The 22,436-nt window shown below is 48.1% G+C and overlaps 2 protein-coding genes across 7 annotated transcripts in view; both read right to left on the bottom strand.

Annotated features, from left to right (window-relative positions):
• Positions 1-3,578: 3,578 nt before the first annotated feature.
• Positions 3,579-13,598, bottom strand: PDCL (phosducin like). Of its 3 annotated transcripts, XM_080990457.1 has the most exons (5): positions 13,464-13,511; positions 10,615-10,740; positions 8,220-8,406; positions 5,787-5,968; positions 3,579-4,897 (listed from the first exon to the last, which is right to left on the bottom strand). In XM_080990457.1, exons 3-5 carry the CDS (start codon positions 8,395-8,397, stop codon positions 4,343-4,345), a joined length of 915 nt encoding a protein of 304 aa, XP_080846583.1. In that variant the 5' UTR covers positions 8,398-8,406; positions 10,615-10,740; positions 13,464-13,511; the 3' UTR covers positions 3,579-4,342. The 3 variants fall into 3 exon arrangements, with proteins under 3 accessions (XP_080846583.1, XP_080846582.1, XP_080846584.1); XM_080990456.1 differs by lacking the exon at positions 10,615-10,740 and having other exon boundaries at positions 13,464-13,598; XM_080990458.1 differs by lacking the exons at positions 10,615-10,740; positions 13,464-13,511 and adding an exon at positions 8,488-8,782.
• Positions 13,599-19,076: 5,478 nt separating this feature from the next.
• The window catches only part of RC3H2 (ring finger and CCCH-type domains 2), a 46,090-nt gene continuing 42,730 nt past the window's right edge, over positions 19,077-22,436 (bottom strand). For 3 of the 4 annotated variants that reach the window (XM_080990819.1, XM_080990821.1, XM_080990820.1), the window contains one exon: positions 19,077-21,761. In XM_080990819.1, the coding sequence (XP_080846945.1) occupies positions 21,545-21,761 (217 nt within the window). In that variant the 3' untranslated portion in view covers positions 19,077-21,544. The remainder of the gene's footprint in view (positions 21,762-22,436) is intronic. The other variant, XM_080990822.1, reaches the window with a different exon arrangement.

Raw genomic sequence — 22,436 nt, 5'->3', positions numbered from 1 at the left:
ATTTCCCCTGTATGTGAAGACAGGCTCCAGCGCATGGAGCGGGTGAGACCAAGAATGGGTCCAACAATCAAGAAGGTTGTTTCTGCATATGCTGTAGAGGGAAGTGAGGGGCAGGTGGGGCTCCTCAACCTAGGAAGGTAGCCCTTCTAGGAGAAGGAAAGCTCTAGTCCTAAACCTCTGCTGGCAAGGCAAGGCAAGGCAAGGCAAGGCAAGGCAAGGCAAGGCAAGGCAAGGCAAGGCAAGGCAAGGCAAGGCAAGGCAAGGCAAGGCAAGGCAAGGCAAGGGAAGGGAAGGGAAGGCAAAGCTAAGGAGTAAACTGCACAAATCCCTAGGATGGTTGGGTGGTGCCTTGTACTCCTCCTTCCAGCAACTCATGCAGCCCAGCAGGTGCCAAACATCTTGCTCTGCTTTCCTTTGGACCACATCAGTGTGTTGTCATCTGGGGAGGTCACCTCAGTGTTGCTAACACAGTGATTTGTCTTCACCCTGGAGGTGCACTCCATTGTCTCTCGAGACAGATGGAAGCCAACAACATTCATACCGTGCTCCTCAGCCAAGAGGGCTCCCAGGGCAGCTTGCAATAAAAAGAGAGAGACATGATACAAAAGGAGGGGGAAAGGGACAGGAGGGGAAGGAAATAGCCCTCTGCTCTAGGTCAGCTATCACCCCTCCATCACAATATGATCTGGACTTCATGATAAAATGGATTGAGACAGGCCATAGGTAGCTTGAGGTGATACCCAACTGGTGCAGGTTGTGTGCTGTTGCTGGAAACCGCAGGAGGGGAGAGTATTCTTGTACACAGATCCTGCTTGTCGGGTTCACACAAGAGCATCTGGTTGGCCACTGTGAGAACAGGAGGCTGGACTAGACGGGTCGTTGGATTGATCCAGAGGCTCTTATTATGGTATTATGAGTTTCAGTGCTTTTGCTTGTGTTCTGAACAGAGACAAAGGATTTTTCGTGCCTTAAAGGGATTATGTAGTTTATCAGCGCCAGTGTGTCCTACGTTGTCAAAAGCAACATCTCACACAAAATCTAAGTGACCTGTAGATAGAATCGTATGAACGGAAAACAGAGGCATATGCACCTTTGTTATCCATGAAAATCTTTCAGTAAAAACCTTTTAAAAAAACACACACCTGTTTTATGGATTAGCACCATCAATTAGTCTGCACTTTTCTGCATTTCGTTCACTTCAGCCATTTCCCTAATTCTCCGGTCCCAAACACTTGTCTATTCACCTGCATCTCAGCTTAGTTCTCTGTGTATCTGATGAAGTGGGCTGTTATGCATAACAAGTGACGCCATAATCAGCGTGTTAGTTTTTAAGGTGCTGCAAGACTCTTTGTGGAAAGGAAAACCATTTGGTCTTCAGATGTTGCTTATGCCAAAAGGGCTCCCCACCACTGATCACAACATTATTCTGTTAGTAAATTCTAGTGAACTCAGATGCTTGTTACTGAGAAAGGTAAACTAATTTAATTCATTAGGCTATGAAATCAATTGCATTTCATACCTCCAGCATCTGGGTTTTTTGGGCTGGCCCAGAGAGAAGTCCTATTGGTATTATTATTATTATTATTATTATTATTAATTAGATTTATAAACCACCCTTCATTCAAAGATCACAGGGCAGTTTACAATATAAAAACACAAAATACATACCATAATAACAAACAAACATCTTAAAAGGCAATACATTAGTACCTCCAGTTATGTAACCCTCTGGTTATATAAACTTCAAGATGCGAAAATGGCAAACCCGGAAGTATTTTATTGGGTTTCACCACATGCGCATGCGCAGAAGCAGTCCTCAGGTTGCGGAAACCTTGGGATCTGACCAGACCTCTGGAACGGATCCCGTTCGCAACTGAAGGTACCACTGTAGATTGTTTAATTACCCAAAGGCATGGGATGATAGGAATGTTTTTGCCTGGAGCCTAAAGACATGTAGAGAAGACTCCAGGCAAGGCTTCCTGGAGAGAGCATTCCACAAACGGGGAGCCACTGCAGAAAAGGCCCTGTTCTCATGTTGCCACCCTCCAGACCTCTCATGGGAGGGGGCACACAAAGAATGCCCTCATGGGTGATCACAGGGTCCAGGTTGGTTTATATGGGGAGAAGTGGTCCTTGAGGTACTGGGGTCCCGAGCCATTTAGTTCTAGTAGTCATTATGTCAATTTCCTGCTAGATGTTGTTACGTGAGTCACATGCGTTAGGCCACAACTGCATCTCAGGTCATGCACAGCAATGCTCTAGGTTGGGACAGATACCTTAATGCTCTCTAGGCCGAGGTTTTCAACCTTTTTGAGTCCACAACTCCCTTGACCAACTCCATTCTTTCTGTGGCACCCCTGTGGGGCTCAGGGGCCCAGTTACGTCCCCCCTTGCCTGCAGAGCTGGCAGCCTCTCACCCTTTTTCGAACACCCTCCCTTGTGGAGTGTTCCCTCAGCCTCCTCTCCCCTCCCCTCTCCCTGGAAGTCCTCTGGGCAGCTGCTGCCCCTGGGTCTCTGAGCTGCCCCCCTGCCCCAAAGAGAGATGCCTCCTCACACTGCCCCACAGGGGCTGGGGAAGCACCCCCTGGCCAGCCAAAGGTGCACCCTTCGCCTGGGGAGCTTGTAGCCAGGGCTGCTGCAACAAACAGCTGTGCAAGCCTTGGGGAGGCAGAGATAGAGGAGGGCATCAGAGGCGGGAGGGAGGGAAGGAAGGGAAGAGGGACAGAGGCCAGGGTTGCCCAAGGCACCTCGATCATCCTTCAAGGCACCTCAGGGTTCCACGAGACAATGGTTGAAAACCACTGCTCTCTAGGTATTGTGGAACTTAGAACTCCCATAAACCCATCCAACAACATTTTAGGTTAGAGAAAATGCGAGTAAGAGGTGACATGATAGAAGTTTATAAAATTATGCATGGCATAAAGGATGTGGAGAGAACAGTTTCTCTCTCTCTCTCTAATACCAGAACTTGTGGCCATCCAATGAAGCTGAATGTTGGAGGATTCAAGACAGATTTTAAAAAGTCCTTCTTCACATGGCACACGGTTAAACAGGAGGGGAGAGGGGTCTTGTGTTTGTGTCCTGCTTGCAGGTTTCCCACAACAGGCGTTGGGTTGGCCACTGCGAGGAGAGGATGTTGGACCAGATGGGCCAGCAGGGTTCTTCTTGCGTTTGAGTCCAGAGGGCACTGTGCTGGCTACCTTAACTGCAGGGTTTCACATCTGTAGTCACATTTATAGGTCATTAAAAATGAGAGAAAACCATCTGTTTGACAAAGCAGAAGGTGGATTAAGGGGCAGCAAGTTCTACATGGGCAACACTGAGGCTAAGGAGGAAGACACTGGAAACGATTGCTGCTGCTGCTGCCACCACCACTCTGGACTGGCTGCAAGAGAGGGTAGGCATGTTGGGGCTGATTGACGTTGGTGGGGAATGCCCCATCCCTCCTAACAGACCGGCCTCCGTGGGTGAGCATCTGTACCTGTGGCTCTGCTTTTCTTCCTCCCGATGAACAACAACCCTGGGACAAGGACTGCATAGCACCAACAGCTGCTCAAAGAAACAACTGGACAGGAAGCTTAATAATATTCATGTCTTTATTGCATTAGTTTAAAAATTGTTAGGAATACGTCACACATTTTCAAAGAGAGCTTAGCAAAATAGAGTCCATTTCTGCTGGAGGAACAGGGCGGAAGGTCATGTCTTGTAGATTAACACAGAGGATGAACATCCACAAACAAGCATAGGGCAACCTGCTGTTGAGGGCGATGTTGTACAGAGCAACACATCAAGGGCTGTTAAATGAATGCTAGGAATGCCCAGGACCCCCGGAGAGAATAGCCAGACTTACCAAGCCAACTACTGGGACTGAGCTATGGTCTGCAACAGTGTTTGCCAGCCTGGGTCCCCTCAAGGTGCTTTGGACTAGAACTCCCATCAGCACAACTCCCCCACCCCATTTGACACCTCGGGGTTCGTGTGAGCCCCACGCAGGCCTACTCCTTTGGGAGGGTGGGTTGCTGGCGTCCAGCTCCTGGCCAAAATGCCTGCTTGTGCAAAATACAGGTGCAAGATCCATAAAAGCATAAAAGCAAAGCAGCAACTAGGCTTCGAGACCCATCAGGAGCAGCGGCAAGGGCTCTGTGGTGGGAAGGCAGGGCAGAGGGGCCACAGGCTGCTGGACAGGTTTCAGCTGGAGGCTTGAGGTGGCTCCTCCATTTGGGAACGGTATGTGTGTTTGTGTGTGTGTGGCAACTGGGTAACTGCCTTCTAGGGGCTAGTAAAGGGTGGGCTTTTCTACTTGCCTGTTCACAGGTGCCTCTCTGCTCACCCTAGCCTGCCCTCAGTCGATCTCCAGGTCACTGTCGTCGCTGAGGCAGGAGGAGGAGGCATTGAGGACGGAGGTGAGGAGCACCAGGTCCTTCTCAGGGAGCAGGCCGCATTCCTGCAGGAAGCCCTCCAGGTCCCCGGCGAAGAAGTCCTCACCCAGTTGGTCAGTGATACGGACAAAGTTGCCCACCAGTTCCCCACCCTTGTAGACCAGGAGGGCCGGCAGGGCGCTGGTGGTGAAGCGGGAGCTGGCGCCGATCAGGGAGCTCCGCACTCGGCAGAACTTGACTGCGGGGTACTCAGTGGCCAGGCAGACCATGCATCCATGGAGGGAGTCGGCCCCTGGGACATCATCCTCGTAAATGTGGACCATCACCAGGGTATTTCTGGGCCCCTTGTCAATGGTGTCCAGGAAGGCCTCCGCACTGTGGATCTCGAAGACCTGCTTGAAGTACTGCCCGCTGCGCAGCTGCCGCCGCATCTCCTCCATGCGCTGCTTGCGGTACTGCTGCAGGAACTCCTCGTCATCTGGGCCCTCACGCAGCGCACTGTACTCCTGCAGGGTGAGCTGGGGAAACAGGCTGCCTCCTCAGTCAGGGGTGGCCCAAGGCCCTGTGCCACTCAAGGCGGAACGTAAATTTCCACCCTCCTGTCCTCCCGTTGCCCCTTCCTCCCCCCCCTCCTCCTGGCACGCATGGGCTGAGCTGCATAATATCAAGAAAAAGATGCTGATTACAACTGGAGCACTAAACAAAAGCGGCTTAAATTGGCACTTGCTGGAGGACAGCTCAGAAGCTGGAAAGGAAGTTCCCAACAAGCGAGGCAGTGCCGGCACAATACATTTTGCCACTTTAGGCAAAACAGTCAATGGTGCCCTCCTACAGCTGCCTTTGCCTGAGACGACTCAGGGCAGTTGCAGATAGCTGGAGGAAATGGGAGAGAAAAGAAGGATGACAGAGAGGCACAGGTGCCTCCTCCTCCTGCTCTTCCCAGGCATCCACCAAAAGCAGCAAGAGCAGGAGGAGGTGAGCTGTGCACTTCTGGACGCCCAGGATCTGCTGCCCCTCTCCTGAGGCAACTGCCTCACCAAGGCCAATGGACAGGCCAGCCCTTGCTACTAAGTTCCCCCGAAAGTTAACCCACCTGCATTCCTCCCTGCCTGAAATCCCCTGCCCCCTGCCTGCCTGTTTTTTAACTGATTTACTCCAGAGGCGGCACAAGCACAAGACCCCAGGTGCAGTTGGGGACTCCCCATCACCCTGGGTTGTGGGCTGCGCTGGTTGATGGGATCTAGATTCCAAAAATACCCAGAGGGCTGCAGGTTCCCATTGCTAGCTGCGCCCTGAACACTTGGCAGCTCTACCACCAGGTGATGAGTGCCACTCAGGGCAGGTGGTCCCCCGCCAGCTGCAAAACAGCACCTGCTCCAGGGATGCCCCTCTTCCTGTGCCTGTTACCTTGCCATTCAGCTTTTCCTGGAGCTCCTTCTGCTTCCGCTTGTCCTCCTCGTCATCCAGGTGGGACCTGCACGTCACTGAGAGCTTCTGGATGAGGCGCTCCATCTCCCGGCACTGTTCCTCCCGCTGCTCTGTCTCCAGCTGCTTGAATCTCCTCCAGTCGTTGATCACCCCTTTGGGGCCTGGGGAGGGAGGGAGGGAGGGAGGGGATGAAGCAGGCAGCAACAGCAGCAGCAACTTGCCACATCAATAACAGACGGTGCCTATGCCTCTGCCTCCACAGTCAGAGGCAGTGGTGCTTCTGAACAGCAGTTGCTGAAAGGCACAGGGCAGGGTGGGTGAGAGCGCTCTTGGACTCAGGCTCTGCTTGAGGGCTCCCCTTTGGGGAGCCAAATGGGGGAGGCTGGATTAGCTCAGATATGAGGAGCAGGCTGGCCTTGAGCTCAAGTAAAATCCTGTATGGATTACACACACACACACACACGCACAAACACTCCTGCCTGAGGACAGAGGACTCTGGACAAACCTCTGAACATCACAGTTGTGGATGAACTCTGGAGAGATTCAGAAGAGAGGAAAGAAACCACTTCTTCACGTAGTGCATGGCTGAACTGTTAAAACTACAAAACTCTCTCCCACAGGAGGCAGCAATGACGACCAGCTTGGGTGGCAAGGCTACTAGCCAGAAGGGCTAAGCTCTGTCTCCACAGAGGCAGTAAACAAACATATACTACAGCGGTTTATAGCAATAAAAACGTATGATATTAACCATTAAAATGGTTAAAAACAGACGTCAATTATAACCATTGTGGAAAGATGTATTCTTCATTGCCTGCATAGGGCAGGTGATAATAGAAAAGTTGTCAGCAGGCATTTAAAAGGTTGGCATGAATAGAAAGAGAACCAACCCAAGTGAAACTGACACAAAAGCGCCCCCACCCCACCTAAAAGAATGTATTAATTGTTAACACCAGTTAGCAAGAAGCCACAGGAGGAACGAGCTCTCACACTCAGGGCTTCCTTGGTAGTTTCCCATTGGGGCACCTGAATGGTCACCGTAGGAACAGGAAGCTGGACTGGAAGGGTCCCCCCTTTTATGGGCAGGGCTCTGCTTACGTCCCAGTCAAGAGCTAGCAGGGAATTCCAAATGTCCCATTAAAGCACAAACCCCATAATGGGTATTTTATAGAAAAATAACAAATAAATGTTTGTAAATTTATATGCATATGAATATAATGCTATTCATAAAATAATACAATATAAAATACAATACAACATAAAAACCACATACAAAAGATAATACCAGAGAGGGAACAGGTTCTGGAAAAAGACATGTCTCTGCACAAGTCCCTGGTGAGCCTTTGCCAGTCAGAATATAGAATCCTGGGCAGAAGGGACCAACGGCTGGATCTGGAGTGAGGCAGGCTCTTACCTCCCAGCGTGGGACAGCTACCACAGGGAAGCTTCTTCCAGGCAGGAGCCAAGAGGTGGATCTCTTACACAGCTTTGACAGCTGGACAATTGTGGAGGGTTTCCAAATATCTGGAAGAGTTACACCTTTCTGCATTTAACTTGGGGATTCCTACCCTATTTTCAAAGAAGGAAACATCTCCAACATTACCAATGAGATTGCCTTGCCCCACAAATGCCCATTCAACTGCTTCAATCAGCAGAGCTGGCACATAATACTTGTTCCACATTTGTAAGAACTCAATATTCTGGTGTGGCAGCACCTACACTTTAGAACTCCCTGCCTATTTGTCAACAAAATTGCTGAAAAACATTTTTGCTTGGACAAGTCTACGCAGATGTTTTGAAAGCTGATGTGAGCTTTTTAATAATAATTTTTATTACTTTTCAATTGTTATCCAATAATAGCCTCATTATAACAATACCAATTTATGATACAATCAATAATATCAATCATTCAAATACCAAATTATATAATTTAGATAAGGCGGCCCCCCATGTGCTAGAATTGATGAGTTGATGATTTTCTTTATTTCTGCATTCCAAAATCTTGTTGATTTCAATTACATTCCAGTCATAATAATAATGTCACACACAGGAAGAACAAGGATATAGTTTGAGATCCTCACCTGTAGTTTTATAAATCATTTAATGTGTCAACACGAATAGAAAGCTGATGTGAGTTTTAATCTGTTTTAGTCTACTGTCACTTTAGCTTTCTGAAAGTCTTAAAACATTGCTGCTAATCCTTCTTCCTGATTTTTTTTGTAAAACGTTTTCAGGTGTTGTCATTGTTGTTGTTTTTTTGGTATATACATTTTACAAAATAAAATAAAACTAAGTAAAACGTTCCCCAGCAGACTAGTCTTAAAGGATATTTTGTGTGTATTAAATGCAACTGATCGGCTCAGCCCTAAGGAAGTCATAGGTGAATTCGGGGACCTGGGCAAAAGGGAGGCACACCTGTGTTTACCGCACTGCCATCGCTGCTCAGCACCACGTTCCTGGGTTCCGTGGCATCCTGGGGGGAGCCATGCTGCTGCTCCTCCCCCTCCTCTTCTTTCTCGCTGTCCTCCTCCTCGCTGCTGCTGTAATAGTACTGGAGTTTTTCACCCAGCAGCTTGTCGTCCAGGGTAGTCATTGTGGGGAGCTGCCAAGAGAATGCACAGAGGGTTAACAGAAGCTCAGTTGCAGCCCTGGCTTTGCTTGGAAAGACCACTGGAAAATGGACCTTTGGAGGGTTGTCCGAGTTCTTCCTCGATCCAACTTGGGTGGGTTAGAGTGAGCTTAAAGGAGAGGTGCAAGCTCAACCTCAGCCTCTAGAACCAGAGAGAAGGAGCAGGCTCTGCCCCTATAAAGGTTACAGGGATGAGTGTGGATGAAATCTCACTCAGGGGTGTGAGACCTGCCCCTCTTCATCGCTGGCTTTGAAGAGGTGGACGGGGTGCATGGCAGTCTTAAGGGAAAGGACACATTGAACTCTCAGTGACCTTGCTCAACGACTGCACTTCTGCTCCAAATACAGCCTTTACACTCCCCCCCCCCCTACCTCTTCAGGTCCCAGAAGGACTTACCGTAATGCCCACGCCTACCATTTGCTCAGCCTGCAAATGAACAAGCCACCTGCATAGCACTGACACTGACACCTATGAGCACTGACACGGAGGATTCCGGTTTAGCACCACCCCTTTTTAATCCTTCCCTTTATCCTGAGCCAGATCTGCTCCCTCCGCCACGGATTTGCATACAACACTCTGCTCGCCATCTGGGATGCAGTTGCTCAGTGATTAAAATCAAAACAAGGAAGCGAGATTCTCCCATGAAACAAGAGATGCGAGCAGCAGCTCAGGAGCCCAAAACGTGGAATAATAGCCGGGGGGGGGGGGAGCATCTCTAGTTCTGGTCTAGGAAATGTGGTGTGCAGGGAATAGGTTACCCAAAGATGGAGTGATGGCCCAGGATTCTTTAAAAACCGGCTCAGGCGGTCCACAAAGGTTGTTAGCCATGAGAGACAGAGTGAGCCTCCAGATGCAGAGGGAGCCTACCTCGGAACGGGGATGAACAACATCTGGCACAAGAGGATTTGCCATGAGGCACCAAGTGATGTGAGAATGAGCCCCAGGACAGAACCCATGTCATTGCAGTGGGAACTCTCTTGCCTCAAGCATGGGGTGACAGTGCACTGGCCTCCTCCCTCCAGGCCAGGAAGGATGTGGTCAGCAAAGGGGAAACATCAGCCTGGTCCAGCTGCTGGGGACTGCTGCTGCTCAGTCCCCTCTGTAGTGAATTCACAATTGCCAAAAAAAAAAACCAGGCAAATAAGAGCCCAGCTCCAATCGCGAGCCAAAGGGCTACTAGTTGTGTGAGAACTTATGACTCCCTCAAATGGGGTGTCTAGCCTAGGCGTCAGTTGTGGCCCACGGGGACTTCTCTTTCTGCATCGAGGTCCCCCTCCCTGTTGTTGTTTTTTAATGGTTGTGATTTTTCCCCAGTTTTATTGTTTTACCTTTTTAAAAACCATTTTGAGGGTCCTTTTCTTTTTTTACAGTCAAGCGGTATATAAATTTTATGGAATAAATAAATATGTATTGACTGTAAAATGACACTCAGTGGGTTCATTTCGATTCATTTAATAAAATTTCATTTTATAATATATATATAAAACAGAGAAACAATTACAATAGTCAAAAACTGAAAGATGAAAAACTAAATAACATAGAATGAGCACAGTTGGGTTTAAAAATAACAAAGCCCAGGTAGAACCACAGAATTGTAGAGCTGGGAGGGATCTTGAGGGTCATCCAGCACACCCCAGGCAATGCAGGAATCCCAACAAGATCATACATGACAGATAGCTACCCACCCACCCCTCCCTGTTAATGTAAGAGATGGGGGAGTTTAAATGGAAGGTTAGCCACATGAGAACTCAGGCTAGAAAGGGTTCCCCATCCCATCTAGAGGTTTATGCAGATTAGCAAACCAATCAGATTAGCAAACACATCAGAACCAATGGGGCTGACTCTACTGGAAAACCCAGAGCAGCAGCTGTTGGAAAGAGGGAGGTGGGCAAGTTACTCTGCACGCTCTTCAAGAGGGCAGGGTGGACATTTGCAGGTTTGCAAATAAGGCCTCAGCATCCTTGCTTCATGGCTTTGTTTCCTTTAATATGTAACTTGATGGATGCTGTTTTTGGATAGAGGAAAGTATTTCTCCCTCTCTCCTAAAGCTAGAATTTGTGGACACCTAATGAAGCTGAATGTTGGAAGATTCAGGACAGATAAAATAACTAACTTCTTCACGCAGCGCAGAGTTAAAAATCAGGGAACTCGTTTCCCAGGAGGCAGTGATGGTAACCAACCTGGATGGATCTAAGAGAGGACTAGACAAATTCATGGAAGAAGAGAGGGATGTTGGTGGCTCCCAGCCACGATGGCTATGCTCTTCCTCTGCAGCCAGAAGCAGCAACGCTCCTGAGTACCAATTGCTGGAAAACACAGGAGGGGAGAGGGGTCTGGTGTTCAAATCCTTGTGGCTTTTCAAAACCATGAGCAACTGGTCAGACACTGTGAGAGCAGGTGCTAGCCCACAGTAGATCAGCCATAGTCAAAAGCTTCTGAGGGACAAGGTAGGTCAGTCTCTGCCAGCCTGGTCCCCCCAGCCGTTTTCAACAACAGCTGCTGCCAACACCAGCAAAAACATCTGGAGGACACTAGGTCGGCTAAGACGCCGGTAGGCTGTAGGGTTCCTGTAGTTTTGTTGTGAGGGATGCACAACTTTTACTGTGAATTACTGAGATCAAGGCTATGTGTTTTTTTTTTAAAAAAAGAATGAGATCAAAGGCACACTATTAAAATGCATTTCCTGTTAAGCCGAACAGCTGCTGCTGCTGCTGCTGCTGCTGCTTTGGGAGATTTCGACCTCTGAGCCAGGCTCTGTGCTCCCATTTCATGTCCTACATAATCTAGGTTTAAGGATGAAGAGAAAGGAGCTAGAGTACAACGCCAACACTCCCATTCAGTATTGCAAAATAAAGGATGCAGTGTGGACTTGGGGGGAGATAGGCACACTAGCCCTACCCCACATTCTCAATGATGCTAACCTTAAAAAACAGCAACTGATTTTGCTATACCAGCATCGGAAGGCAGAAGAAGAAGAAGAGGAGGAGGAGTTTGGATTTGATATCCCGCCTTTCACTCCCCTTCAGGAGTCTCAAAGCGGCTAACATTCTCCTTTCCCTTCCTCCCCCACAACAAACACTCTGTGAGGTGAGTGGGGCTGAGAGACTTCAGAGAAGTGTGACTGGCCCAAGGTCACCCAGCAGCTGCATGTGGAGGAGCGGAGACAAGAACCCGGTTCCCCAGATTACGAGCCCACTGCTCTTAACCACAACACCACACTGTATCTGGAAGGCTTTAATGTTTGATGTTTTGTTATGTTTTTATATTTTGCTGGAAGCTGCCCAGGGTGGCTGGGGAAACCCAACCAGATGGGTGGGGTATAAATAATAAAGCTATTACCATTACCATTTTATCAGAAATATCGCCGGCAGGGTGACACTTTGCCTGTCCTACAGATGGAAAAAGCTGAGCGGTCAGCTGCTGTGAAGGGCATAGAAGCAAAATAAGATAAATAAAAAGCCCATTATTGGCAACCTGCTTCTTAATGCAGGAGGGGAAAGTGGTAATGTGGCAGCTTCCCATCATGGGCATCTGGGTGGTCACTGTAAGAACAAGATGCTGGACTCCATGGCCTGATCCAACAAGGGTCCTCTTATGTTTCTTTTTTTAATAAAAAAACAATTTTATTAAAGGTTTTCTTACGAAAGCACAAGCATTGTCTCTTTTTTCAGGTTGTCTTTTCTACATATCAGTTACATTTGTTGTGAGCCACTAGTGTTGTATATAGTTAAGGGATCGGGGAAGAAAAGAGGGGTGGGGAGAAGGGGTGGTTGTTAACATTTATTTTATTTAGTGTACAGTGTGTGTCAGATTTTGCGTCAGCGTCACTTGGGTAGTCACTCTTCCTATTCGCTTATTGTATGTATTTCCTTTCTAGTGAGGGGGGCGGGGAGCCCAGGGCGTGGTTGGCTGTCTTCCGCTTGCAGCAGCGAGATTTGTTTGCGGGGGGGGGGGGGGGTTTAAGTTAGGCCACAAGAATCCACCGAAAGCATGCCAATCAATATGTTTTTTTTATGTTTCTGAACTTGACCTAGCCAATTAATGCCTGCGATCTATGCAAATAATAACAGGATCCACCCAAGAGAAAACGAGCAGCTGAGCCTAAATAAGGAAGCCTGGATTCTGCCTTCCTCGATTCCGGAGGCCCCAGCCGACTTCCCCCCTGAAACCAAGCGAGCGCGCCCAACCCAAAGCCCCCTTTGAGCCCGCGCGGGCGAGCCCAGCCCCCTCCCTGCCCTCCATGCCGCCTGGCCGCTCTCCCCCCGCACGAGAAAGGATTAGGCTGAGATGGAGCAGGAGCGGAATCTTCTCCCCACCCCGCCCTCCATGCATCTATCTCCGCTGCAGCACAGCCAGATGCTGCCGCCCCCCCCGCCGCCCCCCGAGCCAGAGGTGCTGCAAGGGATCAGAGTGGGGGGGGGGGCTAAGACCTGGGAGATCGAGGCCCCCCCATCCCTGGGCCGCGGCCGCGCGCTCTCAGCCTCTACCTGCCTCGCAGGGCTGGTGGTGGGGTTAGATGGGGAAGGGGGCGACCACGCGCGCCCCCTTGAGGCCCCCCCCCGGATGAAAACGGGGGTGCAGGTGCAACCCCTAAATGCAGAGGACGTTGAGGCGCAGAGATGCCCTGGGGCATCGCCCCTCTGGAAAGCGAGCCAGCCCCCGACGCGATCTCGGGGCCCGCGCGCCACAGGAGACCCACCGCTGCCCCACACGACCCCGCCCCAAATCCCCACTCGCGAGCCAGACACCGCCGCCGCCCCCCCGCCTTCCCACATACGAGCCCCACACACTCCATCCCACAGAGAGCCCTCCCCACCCCCTTGCTGTGGGGCCCCCCATAACAAAACAGCCCCACCCTCTGTCACACACGGGGTGCTTAACCCTTTCCTCCCCCCGCGCGCGAACAGCACCCTTTGGCCCCCTCTGTGGGGCAGAGGCTCCTCCCTCCCTTCCCCAGGGCTCCCCTCGACCGGCGCACCACGGATCGGCGCCCGCAAGCCCGAAATCCGGGCCCCTTCCCCCTCCTCACCGGGATCTGCTCGCTCTCCCTCAGTGTCTCCCTCGGTCTCCTAGTGACAGGAGGCGAGGGGAGGGGGAGGGAGCGGGAGGCGCAAAGGTTGCCGGGACGAGCTTCCCCGGCACTAAGAGGTAAGGTGGAATAGCAGCCTGCAACTGCACTTGCTGCAGGATCTCTTTCGGCCGATGCCGCCCGTGGACCGCACCATGGAGGGGGAGGGATGGGGGAGATCAGTCTTGCTCCCTGTTTTTTTAAAAAATTATAGCACCCTTCATAGGAGGATCACAGGGCAGTTTACCGTATGAAAACACAAAAAATACATAGCAGCAAAAAACAGTTACCCTCCCAAATTTTTTTAAAGGCCTGGGAGAAGAGAGATGTTTTTGCCTAAAGTTATGCAATGAAGGTGCCAGGAGAGCCTCCCTGGGGAAGGCATCCCACAAGCAGGGAGCCCCTGCAGAAAAGAGCCAAGCTCTACACGGCCACCTCCTCTTTCCCTATTTATCCACAGTCAAACATCTCATACAAGAAAGCCCTTCTTTGTGCCAACCAGTTAATTCCTCTTGCAGGAGCCAACAATGGTTACCAACCTGGACAGGCTTAAAAGAGGGACTAGGATAAATTCAGTGGAGGATAACAATGGCTACTAGGCCATGGTGTGTCCAGGGCAGCTGTTTACCAGCTCCACCTGGTACACAGGCTGAGACCCTCCCTGCCTGCGGACTGTCTCGCCAGAGTGGTGCATGCTCTGGTTATCTCCCACTTGGACTACTGCAATGCGCTCTACGTGGGGCTACCTTTGAAGGTGACTCGGAAACTACAACTAATCCAGAATGCGGCAGCTAGACTGGTAACTGGGGGCGGCCGCCGAGACCACCTAACACCGGTCTTGAAAGACCTACATTGGCTCCCAGTACGTTTCCGAGCACAATTCAAAGTGCTAGTGTTGACCTTTAAAGCCCTAACAGCCTCAGCCCAGTATACCTGAAGGAGCGTCTCCATCCCGATCATCCAGCCCGGACACTGAGGTCCAGCGCCGAGGGCCTTCTGGCAGTTCCCTCACTGTGAGAAGCCAAGTTACAGGGAACCAGACAGATGGCCTTCTCAGTATTGGCACCCGCCCTGTGGAACGCCCTCCCACCGGATGTCAAGGAAATAAGCAGCTATCTTATCTTTAAAAGGCAGCCCTGTTTAGGGAAGTTTTTAATATTTAATGCTGTATTGTTTTTAACACTCGATTAGAAGCCGCCCAGAGTGGCTGGGGAAACTCAGCCAGATGGGCGGGGTATAAATAATTAATAATAATAATAATAATAATAATAATAATAATAATTTGCCTGTGCGGATGGAGGCATCAGTGCTTCTGAAAGCCAGTTGCAGGAAACCACAGGAGGGGAGAGCACTGTTCTTGTGCTTGGGTCTTACTTTGGGGTTTTCCATTGGGGCATCTGGTTGGCCCCTGTGAGAACAGGATGCTGGACTGGATGGGCCCCTTTGGCCTGACCCAGCAGGCTCTTACTATGCTCTAAAACAAGCAGGATTTAGCTCCCTTCCTCCTTTCTTTTCCTTGCATTCCCCATAAAGAGGGATTGGTTGTTAAAGCACTTTGGGAACCATAGCACTGGGAAGGGGTTTCCCTCACAACTCTCAGCACCCTTAATGGATTCTTTTTTATGGGGGGGTGGAACTGTGGCTGTTTTAAAGTGGCTTCGTAGTACTTTAAACATATAGTGTGAATAAGCCAGAGCAGCATTTTTCATGTCGTTCCTTTTGTGGGGGCAGATTAGAAGTTCACTGTTGTGATGAGATTTCATACATATTGTTACATGCAACCCATTCTCCAAGTAATGAGAAACCCCTGAGGTTCCAGGAGCTTAGCCAGGTTCGGTTTCCTTGGAATGAAGGTCATCAGGGACTGTGGTGTATTTAGGATACATGGTTTATTTATATACATCTATACAACCTGAGCATGAGAAGGAGGGGCTCACAGCATCAATACCCCCAACAGCTCTTGCTTCTCCATCAGCCACATCTTTGGGTCCAGCCCAGAGCAAGCGTGTCTCTGGGTCTCCAGCTTCCAGCCTGCTTCCAGCAAGAGTATCCCTGGGTCTACAGCCTCCATCTGTTTCCAGCTCAAACACAATTCTGGCTATTTTCCTACCCTAAGAAAGTGGGGTGGATGAAAGGCCCATCCATTAGCCTGAAAGGCACCATCTCTTAGCTGCTGTAGCACTTGCAACAAAGCTCATTCAAAGTTTATAAACAAAAATTTCAGGCCAGTTCAGCAAACTCCTTTATTAGATTCTGTCACTGACCCCAAGAATTGGAAGGGCCTCAAGGCATCACCCAGACTGACCCCGCACCCAAACCCACAATTGTGACTTATCCATAGGAAAAACTATCATGTTCCAGCAGAGATTACCTGTCCCAGGACCAGTCCACTCTGCTTCAGAAAGGACTTTCCCATCCTCTGTTGCCCAATACTTTTTAAACAAAAGACACCAAAGCATGTGATCTAACCGTGAGTTATAACACCTTTGAGAAGAGCAAGCTATCACTGTGAATGCCTAGCTAACAGTTTCCACCTCCAACCTCAATGTGCAAAAATTGAGACAACCCCCCCTCCACCCCCATGTTTAGAGAAGAAGGCAATACAAGTTAAGGTGGACAAAATGTTTTATTTTACGGCATGCAAATACATGTCAAGTACTGCAAACTTTTTTCTATTAATTCTCTCTCAAACACTGAAAAAAACCACGATTCGCTAAAGTCCGTGTCCAGCCCAAAAGCTAATTATCTTTTCACTTCAGTGCAACAGAAAAGACACGCACACAGACTTCACTCTGCTATTCAGGCTAAATCACAAAGCCCACACCCATCACTCAAACTTCCCTCCCCAAAAATACAGACCGTACGGTCTAAGCTTTCCCATGTAAATCCTATTCCTATAACACAAAAGAAAAAAACAACAGAATTTGGAAATTGAAAACGGAACTAAATGGAATAGAATTCATCCCCCGCCCCAAATAGATCCCTTTTTTATTTTACAGATTTTTTAAGTTAAATATTTTTTTTTAAATAGAAGCTGAGTATGCATCATTAAAAATGAGGCATTAAATCCACCGTAGCGATGGTGTCTGCTTTATTATACATGATGGGTGTACACCATCTTTTATTTCATTTACATTTCAATCGAACAATAGATTTGCAAAGAAAATGTCTAATACAGACGTAGAAATATTCACACTTCAGCTTCACAACCGGTTGTAGAATTGACAAACAGCCCTCTTTTCCCAAACTTTCTGGGCCAAGCAGGTTTATAAAATGTTAATCAACGCAACGATAAAAGAAAAAGTGGTGTTTTTCTTTTCCTTTTAACTTCCAGGGAAAAGAATATGTAGTATATAGTATAAATGCAGACAGCAGATACTGCAAGCTAAACCACAATACTTTGGAGTGGCTGTACAGGGTGTGTGTGCAGTACAAAGAAAAGCCACGCATGTTGTATCACAACTACAGTATAATCTATTTGTCTGCACAGATAAGGAAAATGCATGCATCTCCATGCCTTGGACTAAATAACCGAGGACTCTCTCTGGGTAAGCAGGTGGTATCTGTGCAAAAGTGTACTTCGCCCTGTTTTCTGGCACTCAGAAACACAGCCAGAATTGTTTTTATTTTTAATTCAAACTCTGTCAAGTATATAAAGTGTCCATTAAAAAGCTTCACAAAAGCCTGTGTGTGTGTGTGGTGGACAGGTATTTGCTCTCTCAGTTTTGGGGCTGGTGGGATGCTCACAGTTTTGGCTCACTCCACTTCAGCCACCCCATTCCACCCTTACACCTGGTAATATCGCTTTGCCAGCAAAGCACCGTGCTGCTGCTGCTGCCCTTCCTCAGAGCCAAGGAAATGGCTGAGAGTTCTGACAGGGGAAGAACACGCCCCAGCAAAACACTGTGTCATGCCATGTTATTTGCAAATTCAGTCTCTAAATATAGAACTCCTAAATACAAAGGGCTTAAAAATAAACATCTCCCACAGGTAGTGAATGGCTGGCTATTGCCCCCTCCCCAAATAATATTGGGGTGCAGATGCAAGCACTTAGATTGAACCCTTTGCAAATCAGGCCAGGCTTAATCAAATACTGAGAAATGCCAGCCGCTCACAAAATTAGACATGAAAACTGCTCACCACAAGAAAACCCACAGCCAAGCCGCATGGAGTTTTTGTTTGTAAATGAAGTTTATTTCACAACAGACCTGGCTTTCAAATTATCAAAAAAGAATGGAAGAAAGGATACTACCAGGACTTCTGTTCTGGCATTGGCCACACACACTTTAGGCAAGCACTGTGTTCTACACTCCAACTGTCACCAGGTATTAATTTCGAACAGCGCATCTGGCAGGGACCAGTGGTCAAACCAGGCCTATCACAGACCTGCCACTCTTCCTTAGCACAGGCCAGCAGCTTCTCTATGCAGCTCAACGTCTCATCTACCATCACACTCAGCATTTGTTTCACATCTGAAGCTTGCTACCCAAAGCACTGAGTCAAAACGAAGGGGGAGAGGAAATGCACATTATGAGGAAGCACAGCTGAAGTTTACCCCCCGCCCCCCAGTATGCGTGCCCCCAATCCCCCCTGCACCTGCCTACAAAAATGCCACCTGCTGGCAGAGGGCAGGAACCACCCTCCTCTGCTCTCTCCGCCTGGCTCTCCTCTGGTTGGCCTGATTTTCTAAAGACACAGCTGCAAAGCAGGCTATGGTGCTGATTCATCTCAGCACCCATCCCTCTGGCTGTCCCAAAGACAAGGGATGCAGAGCTTCTTTGGGTCCCACCACCACCACCAGCTGCTGCTGCAATACAACCCCCACCACCTATGACTATTCTTGGCCATGTTGCCTGGGGATGGTTGGTGGTGGCTGGGAGCCCAAGGGCATCCAAAGGATGTACCATAAGTTGACTGCTCCACACCCAGACAGGCTGGCTTGTACAAACTGCTTCAGAGGTGGACAACGCCCAGCCAGAATGATGCCATTTCCATGGCGAGAAAGTCCCAGCTGTTTCATTGAGCCTGCAATTCTCTGTGTTGAAGATTTAAAGTACAACCTTGGAGCAGAGGCTTCCTGACAAGTGTGTGGCCCTTTTCTACAAAACTACTGTAGTGCAGGAGTTCTGGCTGCCTCTGTCAAAGAAGCACAAAGGCAGCTCGTTCCCAGTCCAGGTGGTAAAAGGACAGCAGAAATATGGTGGCTTTTAAAATTATGCGATGCCACTGGACAAGTGAACGAAGAACTGTAAACAATTTATGCCACGCCCCCTTCCCCAGCAGCACAACCAAGGTCTTACTATATATCCACCCTTGGATTGTATTGGCGCCTGGGGGAGCTCCGGTTCACAGAGGGGCTATTTCCCTGAGGGCAAAAATGAGGATCTCTCAGACTTCTAATATTTGTCTATTTTTGCAATAAAATAGCAATTCATTTTCTTCCTCCTTAAAAAACACGTCACCTGCAGCACAGAAGATCTTATTGTTTAAATATCCATGTAAAAGAGAGAGAGAGGCTGTTTTGCATATATCTCTATATATCTGAAGTTACATATAGCGCAAAAAAACAACAACTTTTGGAAGCATTTCAAATGTAATATTTATATATACAAGATTTCCCAGCTGGATCAGAGAACACAATAACAACCCAAATGGCATTCCACACCAAAATCAGTTAATCTTAACAGTCACAAGTTTAAAGAAAACGGGTACTTTAGTCTCAAATCCCCAGCTGCCCTGTTTCTCTTGTTGCAGGAGTGAGGTGGCAACAGGAGGAGGAGCCTGAGGAATTGTCCCATGAAATTAAGAGAAGGGATTTGGCTGACATATTATAAATAGCTCTTTGTGCCTTAGTATTAAATAAGTAGCCGGGGTCTTTCACAACATCACTGGAATTATATATATTATATAAATATATATAAACTAATGCTTGGATTTTTTTTTCAGATAATAATATTTACAACATAATTTTTTTCATGAACTTTCAAGTCAGCAGATATAAAATAAAAAAGGATGCAAGTCAGTATTGTAACGCTCAGAGAAATGCCTGTTTTTGCCCCACCCCTAATCCAGAAGTGTGCACGATATAGTTTCTTAAAAAAGGAAGTGAAAAGAAGCGGCCTGATCCTGCCCACGGGGTGGCATCCCAAACAGTCACCAGCTCTGTTCTGCCAGGAGTAACATGATCGTCTCTTTTGCAAGCCATTTGCTAGTGGGACGAGCCCTTGAGTACAGTATACCTGTGAAAATGTCACTTGGCTGAAATATCCCAGTACAATTCTCCAAGTAAACAACTTCACAGAAGTTAATTATCAAACACTGCAAAAAAAAGAAGAGGAGGAGTAATGCAAAAATCAGAACTAGAAAGCCATAGAAGACAAATGAGGAAGGTGTTATCTTGCCAGCAAGCATTCTTTTGCTCTACCACCTTCTGGGTGCCCTGAGTTTCTAAAGCAAGAAAGTAAAAGAAAATACAGCTCAGGGCCCAAGAGGTGTGTGTTCTTCAGGTGATGGCTCCCTACTTACATTTCCTTAAAGTCACATTTTTAAAAAGACACATTTATTCGTTGTTCTGTACAAGCCGAACTAAAGCTATACCATTAAGTGTTCAAGGCCTTGTCAAGAGTCAGTAATATAACCTAAACACTAAACTTCTCAGTAATGCTATAATCAAAACAACACAATGAGTGTCAAAAGAACTGCTAATCGCTTCTTATTTGACAAGTACATCAACAGCAATACTGTGTTGTCAAGTCAGTGCAAATGTGACAGAAAATGTTTCTTTTGCCGGGAGCGACTGATGCTGAGGCTCTGGGGACTGATCTGGCCGAAGGAGCTGCACAACTCAGAGCCCAGGGGACAAGTGCAGTGGGTTTTTGGCCTTATCCACACTTAGGTTTTACCCTGCTCTTTCTAGGCAGAGGTCTACAATTTAACGAACTGCGTCTCAGTGGCTTTTTGTGGGGGTTCTGCCCTAAGCTTTCCCTGTGAAAACCTGCTCTTCAAATATGAATTGGCGCAAACACCCATTTGGGTTTTCTGCAGATTGCTCTTTGAGCTTGCTGATCTTTAAAGAGCGGGTTTTTTGCAGAGAAAACTCCAGAGGAAAAAAAAGGGGGAGGGATCCCCAGATTGTGCCTGGAAAGAGCAGAGGAAGGTGCCGTACTTTTCCATGTATTAGACGAGGGGGCGTCTCATAGACGGAAAAGTACGGTCAGTGTGGACAAGCCCGTTGTCGATGTAACAATTCTGCTTACAACTCAAGAGCAGGTAAAGAGACAGAAGATGTAAGCGCTAGGATGCAGGCACTTCGATTTTGCACTCTATTTTTTGTACACAGGCAAGTTGCTTGATATGTGGAAATACCAAGCTCTAAATCAGAAGAGGGGTGGGGTAGGGGAAATGAAGGGGGAAGGCCAGACAGGAATATGCAAAGTGCTACACTACTGCATATAATGCAGTCGTGCAAAGATAAAAGGAAAAGGAAAAGGAAAAAGAAAAAGTGTATCAACCCTGAATTAAGTCTTATGTTAAGAGGATCCCCAGCGCTCCTCTCTCTCTTTCTCTCTCTCACATGCTTATTTCATGCAAAGTTCCACAGCTGAAGAAACAAGCAACTGCAACCAGATACAAGTTCCTCTCTCATGAAACAAAACAAGGCAAAACAAGTGAGTTCTATTCCCATGAGTCACTTCACCCCGAGGATCTGCTGGCTTCAATGAACTAACTTGCAAATTTATCTAGAGAGGCTGTCTTTCAACAAGAACGGCTCAGAAGGCGCCCTGGAATTTCCACAAACAAATTAAAAAGCTGCTCTTAAGCTTTTTACAAACCACTTGTGGAACGTGAACACCTGAGCCTAGCAAAGTGGTTTGTTTTCTCTTTTCTTTTTCCAGAATGCAAAGTTGAGAGGGGCCTGATGTATCAAAGAGTCCACAGGAAACAAATCACCCCAATAGTATTTTCTTAAAAAATATATACATTATATAATATAGTGTAAATGCTGCCTTAGCATGATCACGAGCTTGAAAACGTAACACCTCTCAGCTGTTAACCATTTTGCCATTTGCCACTGGCCTTAAAAAGTCACTTTTCCCTTCTGCCATGATGTGAGCTGCTGTGAGGCTGTGGGCTGTCTTGAGAACGAGGCTGCCCACTCCGGAGGAGGAAGCTGTGATGGGCAGGGACGTCACCCCGCTCACAGAGGATGCTGTTGGCTGGCTGAAGCAGGTCATTGGCAGGGCTGCTTTCTGCTTCTCCCTGGTGATTTTTTTTGGGTGGGGGGAGGGAGGGAGGAGAGGGGAGAAGGGGGAAATAAACCCTGATTATTATTTAAAATAGAACACAGGAATGTCAACATTCTCACAGCAATCCAAGGATGTAAAAAACAAGGGACAGTGAATTATCCCTGATAGTTTTGATACCCTAGTTGAGTTGTGATTTTTCTTCTTTATTTTTATTACTTATCATGACAGATAATGAACAGATGGGTTCTGACAGAGTTGGGGGGGGGGGGAGAAGCTGTGTTCATTAACCCTGAGCTCTCACACTGCTAATAACCCAGAATTTGAAAGAGGGCCCCTGCAGCATCAGTAAATTCCTCTCCCTTCTCTGTGGAGCCACTGGTGTAACTCTGGAACCTCTTGAGAGAAGCTAGCAGCACAGCAGTGGCCAGAAACGCTGTTGCGCCATCAGTGCTCAGAGCCATTTCCTTTCTTCACTCATCACAGTGGCTGAAGGGCCGCTGCAAATGAATGGGAGAGACTGGATTCTCAGCCTTGGAGGAGAGAAGGGGAAGAAGAGAGAAAGAGCCTTCCCTGTGTTGGTGCCCTCCATACATTTCGAACAACAACTTCTATCAATTGCCAAGATTGCATAGGGCTGGTGGGAGCCACAGCCCCCAAAATATGAAGGGCTTGGACTGGGTAAGTCTAA

Source organism: Podarcis pityusensis (assembly GCF_964106645.2).
Source record: "Podarcis pityusensis genome assembly, chromosome: Z".
Taxonomy (NCBI): domain Eukaryota; kingdom Metazoa; phylum Chordata; class Lepidosauria; order Squamata; family Lacertidae; genus Podarcis; species Podarcis pityusensis.
The sequence above is the reverse complement of the archived record's forward strand: the minus strand, read 5'-3'. Positions and strand labels throughout refer to the sequence as shown.

What these genes read in the sequence shown, in the direction of transcription:
- PDCL (XM_080990456.1), bottom strand. Translation starts at nt 8,397, where the DNA reads ATGACTACCCTGGACGACAAGCTGCTGGGTGAAAAACTCCAGTACTAT. An exon ending in TGGCAGTGCGGTAAACACAG is followed by an intron (nt 5,969 to 8,219) that starts GTGTGCCTCCCT and finishes CTCCCTCCCCAG; the next exon opens with GCCCCAAAGGGGTGATCAAC. An exon ending in AGGAAAAGCTGAATGGCAAG is followed by an intron (nt 4,898 to 5,786) that starts GTAACAGGCACA and finishes CTGTTTCCCCAG; the next exon opens with CTCACCCTGCAGGAGTACAG.